The sequence below is a fragment of the Pygocentrus nattereri genome, chromosome 21 (genome assembly GCF_015220715.1).
Source record: "Pygocentrus nattereri isolate fPygNat1 chromosome 21, fPygNat1.pri, whole genome shotgun sequence".
Taxonomy (NCBI): Eukaryota; Metazoa; Chordata; class Actinopteri; order Characiformes; family Serrasalmidae; genus Pygocentrus; species Pygocentrus nattereri.
Genome location: NC_051231.1, coordinates 28,215,539 through 28,238,135, shown reverse-complemented (window position 1 = coordinate 28,238,135; position 22,597 = coordinate 28,215,539). Strand labels below are relative to the sequence as shown.

Sequence of the window (22,597 nt, the reverse complement as noted above, 5' to 3'; positions counted from 1 at the left end):
GCGTGCTTGTGAATCAGTTGCATTTAATGATGCAGAATGCTACATTCTGCAGAGCTGTGACCCACAAGGACTGGAGTCTGACACCCGTTCTCTACTCTAATCTTTGTTGTTTTGTGGTTGTCTTACGTAAAGCACAGGTTGATCTGTACAGTATGGGTATGTGTGCACATGGAGCTTTGAGCTGAAACTGCATATAAGCTCCACAGTTATCAGGGTTGGGCCTGCGAGTGATTCTCCAGCCTCGCAGGGTTGTCCCTAGCAACGGAAACAGAATGCATGACTACGAGCAAGGCCTTGCTATTTTTACTGAAGGATGCATAGTGCTGCAGCATCTGCTCATAGAAGACGGACGCACACAACTATGTAGCATCGTTAGGACGCAAAATGCAGACAGTAGGCACTACATGTGCAACACTTGACTCATATTCATTGCTTACTTATCTGGTGGACTTTTGTCACCGCGTAAGCGTGAAATCGTTTAGTGTGTGGCTGCGGTTATACTACGCTTATCTTTGTTGTTGTTCATGCTATTAGAGCTGTATTAGTTTTACCACTTGCAGTTGCATAATATATTTTGTTGGGATTTGATTTGGTGATAAGATGATGTATTTGTGTAATTTCCCAAAATGACCACAGAGAACACTCAATGACAATAACAACACGGCTGTGTCTATGAGCAGATTTTGTTATTCCATTAATGTGAGGTGCATTGAGGCAGAATCAGTCATTCCTATCAGACTGTAAAACTACACACAAGGCAGATTCATACGGGATTAAAATCACTCCACAGTCATTACTGTCAGACTGTAAAACCACACACACTGCAGATTCATAGTGGATTATCGTCAATCCTCCAGCTCCAGTTAGGCTTTTGTTGAATTCAACATTGTAATGTGATTCAGACCAATTTGGCAGGTATACAAAGATGGCTTTGGTTCACAGATGAAATCATGCACAGGATATCACAGATATATCACTATCCAGATGTCCAGATGTGTTTTTGACTAACAAAAAAGTAGATACAGAGGCTTTCCACTTGACGTTTCAAAGACGGTCCACTTTTTGAATTGTTGCTGACGACCTTGCTGCTCTTTGCTACAGCCCTGTGAACTGACTGAACCTGCGTTCCGAGGCTTATTAAGGAAACGGAAGCTCAGCCTTTTCCAAGTTATCACAACAGCTCTGATTTATCACCAGTGGCCACTGCATAGGCTGCCAAAAAAACATCTGCCCTGACAGAGTGCCATGTTCGGATAGGCTGTTTGGAGACAGGCAGACTGGCCTGTGTTAGTGGCTATTAATCTCTGTTGCAGTGCATTGTCCGATTGTCCGATATCTGCTTTTGATGCCGATATGTGAGAAAGGATACAGGATATAGATCACCCTGAGCGCTAACTGGGAAAGATTAAGAGGTTTTAAGTTCTGACTACAGGTGTTTTAAATCAAATGTCTTGCCATGAAAACCAGGATGATCTTTGCTTTTTTTTTTGGAAATTATTTAGATGTACTTTCTCTGCTAAGACATATTTACTTCCTTGCCCATGCACTTTATATGTGGTCGTAAAGCTGCAAAAGCAGCGTGATTTGGATTCCCATGGTTGTGATGTCACAACCATGAGCACATATACAAATCATCCCCAGATCTGCCCACAAAACTTTAGTCCCAGCCGTTCATGTCATGTTATAGCGATGCAGATGGACAGTATCAGAGTTATTGGAATGGAAAAAGGATTAAACGTTGTGCGTTTCCTGGCTGTCAGGAAGCAATTGGATCGCTGGAGCCTTTCAAAGGATGCGCATGTTTGAAAGAAGTGGCTGAGGTTTATTTTTCTGAACAGTTTGTTCTGTACATGTCAGACTGGGCTGCTTTTTGAATGAGGTAGAATACAGGGAAACCAATCGGAATAGAGGTAATTTACATATTTTAGCCTTAAAGCCATAGTAAAACTGTTATATAAAAGAGGTGAAGGGAGAATGAGAGGATGGAAAATGTTCCAAATGAATTATAATAGCTGAAAAAAAAGGAAAGCATAAGAAAAATGTAGAATATGAGCTCTTTAATATGAGAGAGAGAGAGAGGGGGGGGGTAGTGGAGGCAGGGTTGCAGAATGGCTTTCTTTGATCCCTGGGCTTCTGTAATCTTTGGGCATTTAGCAGAGAGAATGAGGGAGAGACACAGAAGGTGAGAGAGAGGTTGGCAGTCAGACAGAGGGCAGGCCTTGGTGTGCATCAGCTCGCTCTCTGTTGCCTCCTGTCATCATTTACCTTCCAATATGTTGCCTGATCTCCTCCCCCACCGCCTCCAACATGGCTCACACCCAGCAGCACGCTGTTAGCATGTAGCACATGCAGGTCGTCTGTGGCCAGATTGCTGTGTGACGCCTGAATGTGCCTCGTCACACGGCTTCACAGCTTCATGAATAAGTGATAACGTCTTTGCTTACTGCTCTGGTGGGCTCAGAACCAGGGACGCATTGATGGTTCTCACCTAATAAGGATTAAAAGGCCCATATCACGGAAAACTGAATTTTCTTCCTTTTTTTTTTAATCCCTCTGAGGTCTGAAGGCATTTTCTTGATTTTTGCATATATTTATAAATGCATGTTTAAAGGCACTTGCATTTTCTATATTGTGCTCTATTTACACAAAGTTAGGTTAGTTCATCATTTATGTTGAACAGACTCTCCCAAAGTTTTACGCTGCTGCGCTGACGTTGAACCGCGTGCTGCACTGGGTCGGTATGACCAACAGGTCAAAACCAGCTCTAAACAAAGTGACCGCTGGGCCCTGATTGGTGCTCTGGCTTTGCGCTTCCTTCGTTTTGACCTGTTACGTTTTTATACACACAGAAACCAAAAGGAACGACAGATTTCTCAAAATGTAGGAGGAAAAAGTCGGATATTAGACTCTGAAATGTAGTGGAGTGAAAGGAAAAAGTCGCCCAGAATGGAAAAAACTTCAGAAAAGTGCAGATACATGAAAAAACTAACAGAAGTACAGTAACAACTTACATTTTCTTACTTTCTGTCCACCACTGCATATCAGACTGTTCAGAATAATCTCAGTTCTCTCTATAATGAGGCAGCTTTGACCTGGAGCACTGTGTAAAGAGAGAATGCGGCCCTAAAGCTGGAAAAATTAAAGCCGGTTTTAGGAATTCTTAATATCTGTTGAGAAAGCATAGCTTTAGTCATGTGGGAGAATTCTTTTGTTGCTTGACATGGGTGTACTAAAGTCTTGGGTTCACAAAAGTAAAACTTTAATAACTTTATGCACAAAAAACCCTTTAGAAACTTCACGTTTTCGTGAAAGGTTTCCCATGTGATCAGTCAGTCCTTAGTGGTTTGCTGAGTGTCCCTTGGTCAGTTTCATGCAAAATATAGACGAACACACAAATCCACCAATTACAGGCAAGAGCCAGATGACGGACTCATGAATCCACCAATTACACACAGCGAGAGACAGACAATGCAGCTCAACTTGTCTTTGTTGGCTCATAACTGAGATGGAATGTAAAGAGCGACTCTGCAGATTCAGAAGTGTTTGAATCAGATTTCTGAGCTGTATTAGTGCAGAGATAATAATAGAATCACAGAGAAACATCTAATTTGACACGCTGGGGTGTTTGTCGAGCCCAGAGAGTTGAAAATGAAATGGTTCAATGTGTTATGTAAACATTTTAACTGTTTCAAAACCTACTATTTGCCCCCCTTTCCTTACAGGCCATATAGGAACGCTATGCTGAGAGAACTGGGTTTTGAAGCCAGTGCACCTATTTAGCCTACAGCAGTTTTAGCCCCACCCATTGATGATGAAGTTATAAAGAGTGTTTCCTAGACATGATCTCATGTGCAGCAGTGCATGCGTGTAATATTACTACACATCCTCCACAGAGAAAAAGCAAGTAAACAGTAACTGTGTATTAAACCGTGCAGGAGTATGTTCTCTGTAGAGGATGTGTTCATTTACTTTCATTCAGAGAACCAACAATACATGTCGATACATAGTAAATAGAAACGATTCAGTCTGACTCACTGTAACACAGGGCTTGTATGAGAGGTCTGGAGGGTTTGACTGTGAGGTGACCTATAAACAAATAGAAAAGGTAGAAATATGAAACTCCTTACAGGCGTAGCAAACCGCAACAGATCAGTAAGTATATCGCTGCTTTCGGAACAGTTTGTTTTCAGGGTAGTTTGAAATTTCCTGTTGACCTTCATGTTGTGTGTGAATTTCATGATGACAGGACAAGCAGAAACAGCCTTAAATGACTTGGACATCTGGTTCCATTGACTTGCATTAAAAGTATAGTATGTTTTTTTTTTTTTTTTTTTTTTTTCTTCTCCTGTAAAGTTCTCATTTTGGAGATGGAAGTTTTTTTCCTTATGGATATGGATAAAAGCTTTTACTGAAGGATTTTCTGTATGTGTTGGACAATTTTTGAGAGTAGCTTAATATGCCTAGCTCATATATTTTAAGCAAATGGAATTGCTTGAGTAGCTTGAATCGCTCATGTTTGCTCTTACTAGCCAGGTCTGCTAGTCTAGGCTTTTTTTTTTTTTGGTATTTGTGAATGTGCAGTGCTGCATTCCAAGAGTGTGTATTGGATTGCGTGGTCACACATTCAGGCTGGACATGTTTACAGTTTATCATACAGTTTGTCAGAAGTCTCCAATTTTATTCAAGGCAGATAGTATGAGACCAACAAACACCTCCCGCTGATGCCAAGTTGGGCTAAGACTTATGGGGGTCCTTTTGCTCCCCCTTCCATACTAACTATGATGTTCTCTTTGTAAGCATTTTGTGAAATCTATGCATTCTTAGATATCTTTTTATAAATACACATGATTTGTGCTACAAGTTCTTTTGCGAGTAAAAAAGTTTCCATCTTTACATCTGGCTAGTCAGGCATATCGATACACTTGAGTATCGCTATTAGATTTTTGATGTTGTATCGGTTCAAAAACACAGTATTGATTTTTAAGTTTTAAATAGTTTCCATGCAAAGATTCACAGCCGACAGCGAGTGCATTTACATGCACTTGATAATCCAATTATTGCAGAAAATCTGATTTAGTCAGTAATCCAATCAACATGTTGAGTAATTAGATGATGGGGAAAGTGTTCATGAGTCAGACACTAATCACCGATAAACGTAATGGAAAACTTCATGCTAAAAATCCCTTGCGCCACTTTACCTGAAAATATAAACACAGATCATCTGGAATATTTAAATGCTTCATTTCGTCGAGCATGTGTTTGGTTTCTTCGTCGCTCCAAAAGTGTTTTGCTGCTTCTTGCAGCAACGTGGCTCACTTATTTCACGCATGTGCAGAACAAAACGAAAGAAATCAGAGTAAGAGTCACATGCGCTGAGAAATGTGATTACTGAGCCTTTTTAGCAGGTTTCTTAGTCTGATTTCTAGATAAAAGTGTGCTGTTTAGATTGGAATAATCAGATAACTGCAGAAATCTGATTATGATCGGGTTATCAAGTGCATGTAAACACTCAATAACCCAATCATAAATGGCTCATTTGGTGTTGTGTTTAACGTCCTGACATCATAAGCATGTTTTTTATATTTATTTTTTTTATATGCTACAACAGTTTTCCTACAATTAGATTTTAAACGTTGCAATGTCTCCTTGCTTACAGTATTCCAGTATATTGCAATGTATTAAATCACAACACCATCATAATGTATTGTATTACCAAGTTCTTGCCAACACACAGCCCTAGTGCTCTCAATGTTTATTAGCAGGTTTTTAATTTGATGCTAAGAAAGAGATTGCTGTATGTAGTGTGTATAAAGAATGCACTTGCACTCAGTCAAGCTAGGATAAGACTGTTTGAGCTGTATTATGATCTGATTCACTTTTCAAAAACCGTCTCCTGTTGGCATGTTTTTACCACTTTAAGCTTTTATAACAGCATCTGCCAAAATGACCAAATATAAATCAGAAAAAACTGCCTACAGTTTGCATCTTAAAGTTCACAAGTCTGTTTCTCTTGCTGTTCCTCGCAGGTACAACGCGCCCTCCTCGTGACGGAGAGGTGCCCGGCGTTGACTACAACTTCCTGTCTGTGGACGAGTTCCTGAAACTTGAACAGAGTGGGACGCTTCTGGAAATCGGCTCTTATGAAGGTAAAGGCCTCAAAGAAGCGTCAGTGTGTCAGAGTTTTCCACATGTGCGCTTTTATAGAATTTAGAATAATAGAATCCTGATTATAAACATTGGCTTTGGCCAAATAGGGCTGTTAAAACCAGTGTAGCCCAACACCTCCAACTGGCTCAAAGCATCACACTGACAATCGGCTAATATAAAGAGGCACACAGCGCTTCCCAGCTCTCTGAAGGAAAGCTGGTGTTTGATCTGTAAAGGACACTTTTGGAAACACCTCCAGATTTTTGCTTTAGACTTTTTTGTCGGTGTTTATTCATCTGCAGGCTTATCATGGTAAGTGAGGGTCGTGATAAGTAGGGTGCTTTTACATCTGGCTTGATGGTCGGTGTGTCTCTCTCTCTCTCTCTCTCTCTCTCTCTCTCTCTCTGTCTCTGTCTCTGTCTCTGTCTCTGTCTCGTCCTCTGTGTGTATCTCTGTGTATAGCTCAGTCTTTCTCTCTGCATCTCTGTGCATTGCTCCGTCTTTCTTTCTCTGTATCTGTGCATTTTGCTTGCTCGATCTCTCTCTCTCTCGCTGCCTCTCTCGCTGCCTCTCTCGCTGCCTCTCTCTAAATCAAAGTGTATTGTCAGGAGTGAGTCTGCTTTTGAATCTGACTTTTTACAGGCTCTTCTTGGCCACATTTCTGACCAGTCAGTGGTCAGCCATGAATAGAGTTTTAATGCTAGTCACTGCAGTGAGGAACCAATCAAAGCACAGAAAGATACAGCGTTAATAACCCAAACTCTGCTGCAGACTTCGGCAGAGAAACTCTGGTGTGAAACAGCCTAAAATGCAGGTCTGGGTCACTTAAGACCACAGGAGAGTTTTAGCAGTTTAATTGTCTCAGTTTGTAAACTCAGGAAATCCTGAGTAGAAAGATTCACACACAGCTACTGTGGAAGGACAGACGGCTCTTTCCATCTGTCTGTCAGTCCGTCCATCTGTCTTAGGAGTGAAAATCTTTGACCTCACAATGATTCACCTCTTTTCTGAATCTTTAGAAAACGACTCAGTAGATCAGGAGTTTTTCGTTTCATCACGATGCGATTCCGTTATTTTGACACGACTGAGAATTGATTAAAAAATATGCAGAATGCAGAACTGAAAGTGGAGAAAGTGTTTACACTGTAGCAGAACATAGAAAATGAAACACTATGCACAGATTTTTTTGTCTTTTATAATTTAAGTACAGCTGTCATTTACATTATGGTCAAATTTTATGGTGATTGGACCAGTAGAAATGCTCCAAAATCACTTTGAATGAATGATGTTTACATTCATTTACATGCGTTTTTGCTCTTTCTCTTGTAAAATTACCATTTTGGAGTTTTTCTTTGACCAGTGATGATGCATTGTGTGTAATATTGAATATTATTTTGAATCCTGTTTCTCTTTTTTTTCTATTTTGATTTCAGCAGCTGCTCTTTACATTGTGTTATCATGTTGTGATGTTGACCAATAGAAATGCCCCAGAATTCCTTTGAAAAAAGTCTTTTTACATGAATTTACATGTAAAAGTGGGGAGTAATTTTTTTCCTTCTTCTGTACAGTAACCAAGCCTTTTCTACATAAAGGATACAGACAGTTTTACATGTTGTACCTGTATTTAGACCATCAAGTCATGGAAATTTCATGTGATTTCATCATACACACACACGGCGTGCAAACACACACAACGCACGGACACACACACACACACACACACACACACACACACACACACACACACACACACACACTTTCTACACAGAACAATAGAGATGCTGCTGAACGCTGGTCTAGTTCTCTGAGTTGGTAATGTAACTGTCATCAGGGCTGTTTCTAATCAAGATAAGAGCAACTTTCAATAAACCATCATCATTATTATCATCATCATCAACTCACCTTATGTTTAATGAGCTGTAGATGTGGCTGATCAAATCGCCAGAGCTGTGTGTGTGTGTGTGTGTGTGTGTGATTGTCACACAGTATGTATTGCTGTATTTCAGTCCTGAGTGTCTGTAGCTGATCATATTCAGAGACAGTAATAGTGAAGGTGGAGTTCATAACAGGAACAACAGCAGAATAACAACAATACTACATTTGTATTGCCCCCTGTTTGTGTCTCTCTTGCTCACTCTTTCACATTCTCACTCTGTCCGTGTCTCCCTCTATATCGCTCTGTACTGCCTCTTTATCATTTCCTCTGTCTGTATCTTTCTCTTTCACTCTGTCCATCTCTTTCTTACACCCTCTTGTCTTAAGCTCTCTCTACCCATCTCTCTCTTTTTTTTTGCTCTATCTTCTCCCTCTTCTTTCTGTCTTTTTCTCACTCTTACACTCTCCCTTGGTTTTTCTCTCTCTCTCTCTCTCTCTCTCTCTCTCTCTGTCTCCCCCCCTCTCTCTCCCTCCCTCCCCCCTCTTTCTTTTCACTCTGTCCATGTCTCTCTCTTACACCCTCTGAAGCTCTCACTCTCTCACTTTGCCTATCTCACCTTTGTCCCCCGCTGTGTCTGTCTTGCCTCTTTTCTCATTTCCTTCTATCTCTGTATCTGTCTTTTTTCTTTGTCTTTTTCTCCTCTCTCTCTCTCTTTTTTCTTTCTCTCAGTATCTTTCACCTTTTGTAGCTCCCTCCATCTCACTCTGCCTTTCTTCTTTCTCTCTCCCTCTGTCTTGCTTTTTCTCTCACTCACCTTTTCTCTCTATTTGTCTTTCACTCTGCCTCTCTCTTGCTCACTCTCTCTCTCTCTCTCTCTCTCTCTCTCTCTCTCTCTCTCTCTCTCTCTCTCTCTCTCTCTCTCTCGCTCTCTCTCGCTCTCTCGCTCTCATACCACCCATTTCACTCTTTCGTGAGGCATTCTTCTTTCTTCATTTGTGAAATAATCCCATCAACATTGCAATCCTCCCTTTTCTCCTCCCTCTCCCTTTTCCTCTTCTGTCGACTCACGCCGTATCCCCTTGTTGCCTAGGTAACTACTATGGCACCCCGAAGCCCTCTCCGCAGCCCCCTGGTGTGAGAGTGGTCAGCAGTGATGTTTCTGCGCCCGGCCGGCCCGTCCCTCAGCAGCTCACGCCCCGCCGCACCAAATCCTACAATGAGATGCAGAATGCTGGAATAGCAGAAACAGAGGATGAGGAGGAGCTTCCTGAAATGAACAGCAGCTTCACAGGTCAGTGCGTCTGCGCTTCTGTATCAGGGGCGTGACCGGGTACCGGAGACCTCGGCTGACCTTTGAAGATGCCAGTACATCACTGTTCAGTTATTCTTCATGTTCAGTTTAGTGAAGCTCAGGTTTTATGTTTTAACAGGACTGTAAAATGTGAAAGGTTTCCTCCCTTTCAATATGTGTGTATTGTATTACACGTACTTCAACGAATCACGAGTATTTTAACATGTAGCCGAGGATGTGGTGTTAAGGACGTGACAGAAAAGGGAAGCTCGTTATTGCACGGGCAGGTATGATGTGGCCTTTGCGCTAACTAGCTAGGTCTAGAATCAGTGGTAATGAGCTAGCATGGTAGTTTGTCTGAGATCAGTCCTCATCAGCGTCCAGTGTTGTCGAAGTTAGTTCTGCTAGCTCGTCTGAAGAGGCAGCTGCTGTTATTCATTCGATACAAACTCTGTCTAAAGGTTTTTGATGAAAACATAATTAGACATAATTTTTGGCTGATTTTATTTTATTTTATATTTTCCTTCTCCAAATATTAGCCAAATATCAATTCATTAACATACATGTACTCAAAGATCAAAATTCGGCAGAATATACATTTGATGACATCATTCTTTCAAAATCACGATTATCCAAAAAAAAAAAAAAAAAAAAAGTCTTTTCCCCTTTTGCTGCAGTAATGGCCTTTCCTCTTCTGGCAAAGCTTTACACTAGATGTTGGAATATTGCTGTTAAGATTTGATTGCCTTCAGCCACTGGAGCTTTAGTGAGGTCAGGTACTGATGTTGGGTGATTACTTCTGGATCACAAACATCACTTTAACTCATCCAAAGGTATTGGATGGAGCTCCATCACTCCAGAGAAATCAGTTCCACTGCTCCACAGCCCAGTGCTGGGGGGGCTTTACACTCCTCTAGCCATTCGGCATGAGCCTCTCGGGCTGTTGGGCATGATGACTTTAGGCTCATGTGCAGCTGGTCCAGAGTGCATCATTCTGTTGGTCAGTGTTTAAACAAGATTTGCAGTAGGTGCTAATAAGAAGGGGTGTCCCCAAACCTTTGGACATATAGTGTATATGTATGCTAAGGGTGTGATGATTTCAATAGTGTGTGTTTTTTATATATTTTTTCTTTTTTATATTTATATAGTAGACTGAAGTGGGCGGAGAGGGTTGGGGTTTATGCTACACACTAACTCATGCTTAACTAAGTCTCAAGCTCATTAAACACTAAGGTTTATTATTCAGTAACTACATAGACTTCAGTGCAAACTGGCTGAGCTGTTCTTATGTTATAAGAACTGTTACATAAGGGCTTTCTAACTTAAATACAGTGATATCCTGTATAAATAAGCAGGACTTATAAATAACCACAACTTATTTATCTTATTCTCATGCCCTTGGTTAGTGTAGTGGGTAACACCTCTCCCTTCTACGCTGTAGACTGGGGTTCAATCCCCACCTGGGCAAACACCCTACGCTATACCAATAAGAGTCCTTGGGCAAGACTCCCAACACCGCCTTGGCCTGCCTGTGTAAAATAATCAAATTGTAAGTCGCTCTGGATAAGAGCGTCAGCCAAATGCCATAAATGTAAATGTAAAAAAATCTATTAAGTCATGGCCATGCAATATTTTTATATTAGCAAGACATGGGAACCAGATCTTAATGCATGGCCACGACTTAGTATGGTTTTTGAGACTTGTTTTATTATTTCAAATTGACTCCTGACCCTTTAATCTTGATGATTGTATTGAATCTGAAAACGTATGTACCACTACACCCCTCATATGTGGCGTATTCACAGTTAAAGATGCACAAATCTGAATTTTTGTGTACATTTTACAGAGATCAGTGCTGAGTCACTTTCCTATGAAGTCCTGGATTAGATACACATACAGTACGTGGTCATATGGCCTGAAGGATAACAGTGAGATCAGAATTTGTGTTTTTTACCTCAGCCTTCACTGCGCATGTGCGTAGAGGTGGGTAATAATGGCAAAAATATAATATCAAGATACCGGAAGACATTTTCACGATACACATCTGGACTAATTATGCTTTCTTTGCAGTGAGACACGCAGCTGTTCAGTGCTCTTTAACCTCTTACTCTCCAGGGTTTCTTTTGGTTTGTCCATCTGAATTCACATGACCGAATCGTAAGACAAATTATTGAGTAACTGCATGAAATAAATGTACATTTTAATTTTATTTTTTTAAAGCTCCCCTCAAATGAACCGACCATGTTTTATATACTAACAATTTACTGCCGAAAGCCAAAAATCTTAGTCTTTGTATTATTTTATAAAAATAATTTTTACAGAGCAGATCACTGAAGAGATGTCGTCTGTTATATAAACATAGTTTATAGCCCAGATTTGTGGAAAACTTTTGACTTTCAGTAGAAAAAAAACTTGTGAGCTCAGCTTCTTTTATTAAAAGGGTTTAAAGTTGCATCACCATCTATTAGACTGGAAAGAAGACCGTTCCAGCCTCATACGACGCCCAGCTTCTGAATGTAGCTTATGAAATCGTAAAGTTATGAAGAACATGACGAAGTGCGTTTTGGAACCAGCGGTGGTCTCAAGGAGTTGAAGAGGTTAAGTGCTGACCATATCCACAATATGCTCAAAAAGGTCTAACATGACGTAATTTATCACCCTTAGTGATAAACCTCATCATATTTCCCACCCCGGTGTGGTCGTCATCAAGGGCTCCTGAGCAAATAATCTTTGTAAAGTAGTCTTAAAGTCTTTTGCGATCAGTTTATCGCTGCCCCAACGTTGGATTGTGTAACAAATGATGTTTTGGTTGTCATGCTTGAGACACTTTCTCAGCAGTGGTCTGTTTGTGCTGATATCAGATGGGGGTCACGTATAAACACAAAGGTGAGCCATCAAAGCAGGAAGACTGAACAATAAGACTTGTAGTGGAGGTGTGTTGCTGTCTGGCTGGCAGATTGAGACGAAACGGCGCCCTCTGGCTGTGGTGGCTGGTGTCTGCTATTTTATTTAACAGCACAAACGTGTAGCGCATGTTAGTTTATTTCAGGGGTGTGGCTTGGACACACAAACACACGACTTTGCGTTCTGATACAGCAGAGTTCTGGGTAATGAGCCAGCCAGTCTGTTAGCTTGGCCTTCTGTGCTTTCAGAAACAGTCAGAAAATGAGCCTTGTGTCTGTTTCTGCTGGAGGTTCTAGAGCTGTGGGTGGTAATTAGAACATAACTGGATTAATTAGAAGCTGCAGCAGATTCCTATGAATTCTAATTCTAATTAACTCGGATGGGCATGTCTGCTCTGCCGTCTTTGAAGTTCGTTTTAGGGATTTTATGTCATTTGTCTCAAGGAATAGCAGCTGTTTATTTGGTTTTACTGATGTTTCTTGTTGAGAACCTTTTTTTTTTTATTTTTTTTTTCCCTGAGCAGCTTTGGGAGGAGTGGTCAGAGGGATAATATGCCATTGTTGTAGTGTTAAGTGATGGCATGATAGTTGAACAACTGGTCAGTTACAGAGAGGCTGTAAACAAAGCCAACCAGTGTATAGCAACTGCATAGTAACAGGCAACTGATTGATGCCATTATCTTATTTTGCTCATTAATTTTCACCAGTTTTACTTTTTTATGCCGCATTTCCCGCCCTTTCCATTTTATTACTGTTTTCTTAGCCACTGCCGGTCTCGATCAGCAGCTGAATATTTTAGCTGGTTTTTTTTTTTTTTTTTTTTTTTTTTTTTTGGTATTGACACTTTTTGAGGGGTGGAAAATCTCAAGTGCTCAAGTGATTGGAATTCATAATCGCACTTGGAAAGTATTATTTTGTTCAACTTATGCTGAACTCGAGTATAATTGAAAGTGAATACTGTTACTTGACTACATTTCCAAGAGAGAAAAAAACTCTCATTATGTTTTCATCTAGACTTTTGAAATAATCTCTATTTCTAATTCTCTTTTTCTCTTGCTGATCGTTTTAGTGCACATGAATTTGGATGAATTATTTCTTAATCAACCAAATCCATATTGAGCAATATGGGGAAAATGGCATATCATGATATAATGTATGTGATATGCATCATGGTGTTTGTTTGTAACTGTATATACCGCACTGCTGTAAGGCTCTACAAAGATTCTCCTAACAGCAGAGATGGTACTGGCTTCCTGCTGTCTGAACTGAACCTCATCACTATATCCCCTCTCCTGTTAATAAACACTGTAAAATATACCATAATGACACTTTCACTGCGCACTTTAGACTGTACACACTGCTGATATTCATAGTTATACTCATTGTGTGGTAAAGTACCTCATAGTACAATACCTGCTCTCATTTGTCTTATGTGCTTTTACCTTATATATCTTTATATAGTGTGTGTGTATATAATATGACACATTTTGTGCAGTGTCTTCCAATTTCATAATGAACAGACCAACAGAAAAAAGACCTTGTTACATTGACGTCCATTATAATAAATGTTTTGAAGATGTCATTGTTCTTTAAATACTGGTATATGCAGTACATTCAGAAAAACACGTTGTTGCTGTTGGAACAAAGCCTTGGGTCTCCATTTTTCACCTGATTTTGAAGTTTTTTGGGTTTTTTTTGTTCTTCTCCTGTAACATTATTATTTTGGTGATATGAGGTTTGGTTCTGACAGAGTTAATCCCTCATGATAACGATAAATAGTGTCATATTGCCCATTCCTAGTCCAAAAAGAAACTGCCCACAACTTCACAGTAAAATGACTGGTACCCATTAGTCCCATTAGTCGCTGCATCGCTCACCACCAAACATATAAAATGCCATAAGCTGCCTAGTAAAACATTTTACTTGTGTATATACTTGAATACATTTAAATCTTGATACCTTTTTCCTTGACTCGAGTTTATTCCTGCCTCCACACTTCCACTTCTAACGGTGAGATTTTGACAAAGTACCCATAAGTGCAGTTTCTCTGTACTTTTTAGACTCCTCTGCGTTGGTTAGCGTGGTTGTTGATTTCATTCTTATGCGTCTGACGGGTAAATCGGGTCCGGGTAAATCTGTTTGTGTATGAGGGAGAATGAGTGTAAATGGCTTTTCATGAATGCGAATAGGTCAGGAAGCATGGGAGTGTTAAGTGACCCCACCCCCCTGTCTGGGGTAGTTGAGCAGAGAAAAGCACAGAACAACTATTTCAACTTCAGCAGCAACACTGGGAGCCAATCTCTGTGTATACTTATATGTCTCTGGGCAGCTTTGTCTCCGTGAGAGATCCCACCAGCTCTGACCAGCTTACACCAGCCTTTGTTTGTGCGCAGGAGACTCGAGTGAACCCGACGAGCACCACTCAGTGCGACCCTTCGCCCCGTCCCACCGACTCAACAACGCCTTGGTGTCAACCACGGAGAGCACGCAGAACACACACACACACCCCAGCCACCCCTCGGACGAGGACCCCTTGGGCCCTTTGCCCGAAAACTGGGAGATGGCTTACACCGAGAGCGGAGAGGTCTACTTTATAGAGTAAGAAAATGCTTATTACACTTCTTATGCTTGAATTGAACGGGCTTGATTTTGGTTACAGCTTTTTGGTGCTAATGGCTGATTTTGATGCTTTTTGCCTTTGTTTAAATTCTGATAACAACACACTTCTGTTCTGATTAGGTAAGCTAGATTGGGGGGTTTCTAACTGTGCACCAGCAAAACAATAGTGCTTTTTTACGTACACAGAAAGCTGGAAAGCTGTGCTATAAGTGTGTATTTGAATTTTTTACTTGATATAATAGGACAAAACTATTGAAATTCAGCTCATTTTACTGATTGATCTTGGTTTATATGGGCTTGTTTTGAGTCACACTTTTGTAACCAAGTCTTGAATCAGCTGAATTTGAATTGAACTAGTAGTTGAATTGTTTTCTCCTGTTTCTTGTTAAGCTTCGTCTTACTTACAGTGTAGTTTTTGGCTTTGATTATTTTACCCACTATCGTTTTCTTGGTGCTTTAGGGTAGCAAACCTCAGAAAAGGTGGAAGAACAGAGTCAGTTTATTAGCATATTCGTGTGGGTGAGGCATTTAAACAAAGAAAACAAGCCTTAAAATCAGGCCTTGTGTGAATATGGACTGTTTTAAGTGCTTTAAGCAGAATTCCACCAACTTTTCCACATTGTTTGCCATAATTCAGTCATTGAGATGTAAACAAAGCCATTCAGAGTGGTCAACTGGATCATTGTAGAGAAACTGAGAAGTTTCTTTATAGTGGTGGTGATGGGAACCTGTCCAAAATGACCAGTTAACCTACACGGGTTTGAGTTTTTCTATGTTATATTGATAATTTGAATCTGAAGAAGGGACTATTTTGCCTTGAGTGCGTAAAATCCAAAGGCTTAACTCAGAACTAAAGTAAAACAATGTCTCGGCCACTTTTAGGTAGTGTTTAGAGGCATTAAACTCTGGTTCCTATCTACACCACTGTGAACAATTCTGATCTCCCCAACCATTCTGAATGACTTTTACATCTTATTTGTCAACTTAATTATCCTGAAATTTGTTGGGTTTCCTCTGTAATTGTTCCTTTCTTAAAAACATCTCACCCATGTGGCTGAAGTTGAACAAAAGCTTGGTAGAGTTAGACATGTAACACTGTGCTACCTGGTCATTGTTAAGCAAATAAACCAGTTTTGTGGGCGATCTTTAGCGCTAGTAGCAGGCACTGCATTGTTACTACTGTTTTATTTCTGAAACACAGCTAATATTAGAGAGATTTCGCCTTGTTTTGAAGTTTTTATTCCTCTTCCCAGTGCAGTTTCTGTTTTTGATGAAATAGCATTTTAAGCAATGTGCTGTTTTGTAGTTGTGGTGGAAATAACGGAACATATTGTGTCCCCATAAAACAATCACTACATCTCCTCTGCTGTATTTTCTTAGCCACAACACAAAGACCACGTCCTGGTTAGACCCACGGTGCCTGGACAAGCCCCAGAAGCCACTGGAAGAGTGTGATGATGATGGTAGGGTCACTTGCTGTTTATTTTTTGCTGTTGTGAATGTGGGTCCTAATGCTGTTTTATCTGTAACGCCTGAGATACTCAAAATGAACATTATACTAATGAAACTAAAATGACAGTAGAGTTCTATTTGAACATTAAGTTTTGTTTCATTACTGTCTATTCACAAATGTCCGTTTGTAGAGGTATATGTGCAACCAGCATTACAAAATGATCTTCCACACACTGCATGCAGTTACACATTTCCACCAGAGAGGTCTCCAAATCCCCAAATCTTACATAGTGCAGCTTTAAGATGTAAACTTTATGCAAAATGTATTATTCTAGAACAGGGGTGCCCAAAAATGGCCCATGAGGATGTTTAATGTGGCCTGCCAGATAGTTACCTTAACTCCACCCCCTCACCCAAAAAAGTACAAACATATGTTTATCCTATTTATCAGTGGTTCTCAGGGTCCTCAGGGACCTCCAGTCAGTCCGACATGTGTACTCAAACCTAACTCGGGAATGATCTAGGGTTTCCAGAGGACCAGTTTGAGAACCACTGCTATATAAAACTTTATAAAATGTTATTTTATGTTATAATGTTAATAATACGTTATGTTATTTTTAAGCTTTTGTACATATTTTGGTAACAAAATTAAATTTAACCTGCCCACTTTGATATTTGATATTTCAGCCCACCACAAGCATTGCGTTTTTTTTTGGGCACCCATTTTTAGAGAAACGTGGCAAGTCAGAATCGATCAGTCAATAAAACAATCAATCAACCTACCTTTCTTTAACCTTGAACATTTGAGGGTGACCCTCATTTATAATATTGGTGAGTTGATACAGAAAAGAGGATTGATAATGTGTAAGAACGTGTCAAATGATAAAAGAAGATGTAATAAAAAAGAAAATATAAAAAAGTAAAATCATAATACAGTAGAACATATAAAACAATAATTAAAGCGTAGCTAAAATGTAAAAGTTAATAAAAGAAAATAAATAAAAGAAGGATAAAAATGAATTAAAATGACTAAAGTCATAACAAAAGAATCATATTTAAAATAAGAATATGAATAATCATAAATACACAAATAAATAAATAATAAAATAATTCAGAGTGGTGGTGATGGGAACCAGACATCCACAGGCTTTACTGCCTCTATAACAGGGGTGTCCAATCTTATCCACAAAGGGCCAGTGTGGCTGCACGTTCTCATTCCAAAAAAGCAGGGGTGCACCTGGTTCCACTTGTTTAATCATTTGGTCAAGCTTCACTGATCAGGTGTTCTCCTGCTCTGTGGTAATGAAAACCTGCAACACCACCGGCCCTTTGTGGATAAGATTGGGCACAGCTGCTCTAAAAGCTCTTTCCCTGAAAGTTATTATATGAAATGGTTATGAATACATTGCCTGATGCCTGGGACATTGTTTTATGATAGTTTAGTTTGGGGTTTGGCCTAAAACAAATGTATTTTTAGGTTCACTCATGGCAGAGACGTGTGATGAAGTAGAACCCAAAGAAAGCTTCTTTGTTTTTGTATTCGTCTCTAGTTCATCATGATCAACATTACAAATTCATAATCTTTTTAGGAATGGAAATGAGTTAGATTGGACTTCCAGTCTGCACTCAAATGCAATTCTGCTCCACACCTTTGTGTTTAGTCGCTGTCTGTATAGATTCCACCCGTACCCTATGCATGCAGCTGATCCCTCAGTGGCCTATAGGTGGCTCTCTTGAGCTATAGTTGCTTTTTCCATGCCGCCACAATCCCTACCTCTGTTTAGAGAGCCTGATACAGACACTTCAAAGCATTAAGGAGGGACTGGATTATTCGCATCATCCAGCTCAAATAGGCCTACTCTACATCATTCCGCCCTCTGCCTTCTCCGCTTTTCCATCTTAATTACACACTGTGCACTAACACACACAGACACCACACACACACACACACACACACACAGACTCTGATTCTGTATTCATAAACTCAGTTGGACTATGTTTTCTGACCAGCTCTTCAGCACATGTAGAGTGAGAATATTCAGTTATATGGTTATATGCCAGAAGCTCAGGCCTTCTCCTGCAAGCTCTGTCAGTTCAGTAGCTCATTTTGAGCTTCCAGCAATGGAAGTGGCTTTTTCAGAGATCAGACTTGTGTCAGATGTACAAGTACTCTTTTGAGGTGATAGTTTAGGGGAAAATAATCTAGCATTCAGACTTTCCTCTTTATCCCAAATGCAGTCAACCAGCTGAAACATGTTTTAGTTTTGCACTGAAACTGGTGGAGCTAACGAGCAGTGGAAGCCAATAATCAACCAATTAGAATCATGGATGGATAGATTCATGGATGAATTGATTGATGCCTGGATGGACTGATGCATGAATGGATTGCTGAATTAATGAATGGATGGATTAATGCATAGATGGATGCATGGATGGACGGATTGATGGATGGATGGACGGATTGGTGGATGGATGGACGGATTGATGGATGGACTGATTTGATTCATGTATGGATGGATTAATGAATGGATGGCTGTATTGATGCATGCATGGATTAATGATTGGATTGATACGTGCATGGATTAATGATTGGATGGATGGATTGATGCATGCATGGATTAATAAATTGATGGAAGGGATGCATGAATGGATGGATTGGTGCAAGGATTGATGGATGGATTGATGGATGCATGGGTGTATGGATGAACAGACTGATGTATTGCTGGATTGATTGATGAATTGCTGGATTGATGCATAGTTAAAAGCTGTGGTAGTCTGATTTTTGTCCATACTCAAGCTAGCAATGTTTGCTAGATAATTCTTAGCAACCAGCCTACTGTATACTCTAGGAACCAAATTCAGACACCAAATATGTCTCGGCTAGTTGACTACGTTTAGGGAGGGAAGAGAAAATTGTGCTAATTTGGTTTTTCCTTTAACTAAGCTGATTTGTAAATTAAGAGCTTGTAACTCCTTAACTCACCTTTTTTTAAGGTGAATCAAGTGTCATAAGTGTAGATTAAACTCTATAGAAAAAAAAGTGTTGGTAAATACTAGCATGTACAACACCAAGATCCTGAATCGGCATTCCTGCTGTGGGCTTATTTATAGACAGATCTGGGTACAGTTTTTCCCTGTCCTTGTAATCGCCTTTGCTCAGAAATAGGTTAAAAAAAACTGAGCCTAAATCATCTCTTCAAGCCCAGCCTTCCATCTTCTTGTGCCTGTATGTTACTCTTACTTGTCTATCACTGGCCTTCATTTCTATCGGTGATTGAAGAGGCCTATAATGCATGCAAAAGCGTGAAACTAGCCATCAATCCCAAGCTGGTCCCTGCCTTACGCCTTCGCACCCTCATTTTGGTCGAAAGATTTAAATGCATGCAAAGTGGAACATGAATGCTTGGCTGTTCTGCGTTTTGAAATCATGGTTGAGATAATTGGAAAGCAGGTATTACCATGTTCAAGCATCTCTCTGAACATCATGTGTAGTAGAGTGCGTGTTTTTCCTACCCTGAGAGTAAAATCCCAGGAGGTTTGTTGCTTGTAGCGTATCTGTCTGATTCTTCTTTCAAGTCTCATATTAAGCAACGTTTAATTAGTGTTTATTTGGATTAAAATCCCAAGCAGGAATTGCTTCCGTGCTGGTTCTTACCACAACAACATAAATCTTCAAAAACCAACATCAAATATTCAAACATTCCATACAATGTATGTTTAGCATGCTATCTGATTAAATAAAACCTAATCTCAGCACATCTGTTGCCTTGTATTGGGAATTCCCGATTGAAATTTTCATCTAAACATAATATCCAACTCTGATTTCCAAGTTGCTGTTGTGTTAGAAAGTATTTCCTAAAATTATGGATTTACCTCATTCATCAGCTGATAGTTAGTGTATTTTGTCTTTTATTAAGAGTGGCAAAGGATAAGAATGGCCAGTAATCCCTACAGTACAGCATTTGAAAAACCAAGCCATGTTTTTGACCCCTATTCTCTGAGCTAGAGTTGCTTACCATTGCCCACTGGGCAAATCCATAGTTGGACATCTTTGAACTCTTTGCATTGACTGACTAACCTTTTTTTTTTTTTTTACATTAATTCCCTCTATCCTTCTTTTCTCACTGTTTCTCTTACTATCCCCTCTGCCTTGCCCTGGCGTTGAGAAGAAGGGGTACATACCGAGGAGCTGGACAATGACCTAGGTAGGCCACTAACCTTTGAGATATCTGCTCTTTTCTGTTGGGCACTCACTACACTCACTACTGGAAGACCTAGGCCTTTTGTTGGTCTAGCAAAATCTCCTAAACAATCCTATCTCCAGCCATTAAGAAACACAAAATTGGTTTCTGATCAGTATCAACGGGAGAGTTTATTGACCATTCTCTGCACGCAGTCTCTGTGTGTCTTAATCCTCCACTCTCCAGCACTAATGCTTTTCTGCCTAGATGCTGTCTATTCACACAATGAGAAAGGGATCCAAGTGAAAAGTCACAACGTAATTTCAAAACAAGCTTTGCTGTGCTGTCGTTTGCTCCATCTAACATAAAATATTCATCGTTGTTCTTGCTCAACTCAGGCAGTATCGGTAATATGACTCCACTGCAATCACAGTGGCCAGTGTTTTTGTATGCACCCATATGACTTGGTATCCCAGAAACGATGACGCAGAAGACACAGCCACAGTCATTTTGTGTTGAAACGTGTTTCTCATATCAGTGCGTCTAGCACCATGCATTTATTTGCAGTCCAAAGGCCCGCTGCCTCCTCCCCCACCTCTTTCAGCTCTGTGAGCCATATCCACAATGCAATTGAAGGCCAGCACTGTGGTGGAACTGGATCTCACATAGTTAGCATCGGCTTCAGGAACCAGTGATACATTCTTTTACCAAGACAAATGGGAGGAACAAGGTCAATAGATATCAATTGCGGAAATTGAAAAAATTGACCAGATGCCATCGAACATGGGCTTGGGGCAAGATGTGAAGTGACATCGACTGACATCGAGGAGAGAGCACATTCTGAGATCAGACCAGAATGAGACACGAACGATTAACAGTTTGTCACTTAAGTCTCTACAGCAGTGATTCTCAGCCCTGACTTGGAGGTTTGTGTCTGAAAATCCGGTAAATATCATGAATGCTACCCAAGAACGTGCTGCCAGAGTTCAACCCAACTAGACCCACAGCATCAAGTTACCAATTCAAACCTGATTACAGCCCAACATTCTGTCCCAAACCAGCCTGACAAAATCTGTCTGAAACTAACTCTAGCCGAGTCTTCTGTTCCAACCTGTAGCCCAACAAAATTTTATCCCAACCCAAGTGTTGTAACTCGAATGTAGCTCAACAAAATTCTGTCCCAACCTTACGGTAGTACTAGCAATATTCTTTCAACGTGACTGTAGTCTGACCAATTTTTTTCAAACTGACTTTGGCCTGACAAAATTTTGTCTCACTCGAATATAGCCTAACAAAATTTTGTTTCAACTAAACTGTAGCCCAACAAAATTCTGTCCCAGCTCGACTGTAGCCTGACAAAAATTCTCTTCCAGCCCAAATGTAGCCCAACAAAAGTCTGCCCCGACTCGACTGTAGACCAACAAAAGTCTGCCCCGACTCGACTGTAGCCCAACAAGTCTGCCCCGACTCGACTGTAGCCCAACAAGTCTGCCCCGACTCGACTGTAGCCCAACAAAAGTCTGCCCCGACTCGACTGTAGCCCAACAAAAGTCTGCCCCGACTCGACTGTAGCCCAACAAAAGTCTGCCCCGACTCGACTGTAGCCCAACAAAAGTCTGCCCCGACTCGACTGTAGCCCAACAAAAGTCTGCCCCGACTCGATTGTAGCCCAACAAAAGTCTGCCCCGACTCGACTGTAGACCAACAAAAGTCTGCCCGGACTCGACTGTAGACCAACAAAAGTCTGCCCGGACTCGACTGTAGACCAACAAAAGTCTGCCCGGACTCGACTGTAGACCAACAAAAGTCTGCCCGGACTCGACTGTAGACCAACAAAAGTCTGCCCGGACTCGACTGTAGACCAACAAAAGTCTGCCCCGACTCGACTGTAGCCCAAGAAAAGTCTGCCCCGACTCGACTGTAGCCCAAGAAAAGTCTGCCCCGACTCGACTGTAGCCCAACAAAAGTCTGCCCCGACTCGACTGTAGCCCAACAAGTCTGCCCTGACTCGACTGTAGCCCAACAAAAGTCTGCCCCGACTCAACTCTAGCCCAACAAAATTCTGTCCCAACTCGACTGTAGCCCAACAACATAATAAAATTGTCTGAACCTGACTGTAGTCTAACAA

General features: G+C 40.6%; 1 protein-coding gene across 6 annotated transcripts in view; it reads left to right on the top strand.

Moving 5' to 3' along the window:
• The window catches only part of magi1b (membrane associated guanylate kinase, WW and PDZ domain containing 1b), a 230,809-nt gene that overhangs the window by 134,259 nt on the left and 73,953 nt on the right, over positions 1-22,597 (top strand). For 5 of the 6 annotated variants that reach the window (XM_017711557.2, XM_017711565.2, XM_017711583.2 and 2 more), the window contains 5 exons: positions 6,027-6,146; positions 9,114-9,314; positions 14,611-14,815; positions 16,217-16,299; positions 20,458-20,493. In XM_017711557.2, coding sequence (XP_017567046.1) covers positions 6,027-6,146; positions 9,114-9,314; positions 14,611-14,815; positions 16,217-16,299; positions 20,458-20,493 — 645 coding nt within the window. The remainder of the gene's footprint in view (positions 1-6,026; positions 6,147-9,113; positions 9,315-14,610; positions 14,816-16,216; positions 16,300-20,457; positions 20,494-22,597) is intronic. The other variant, XM_017711575.2, reaches the window with a different exon arrangement.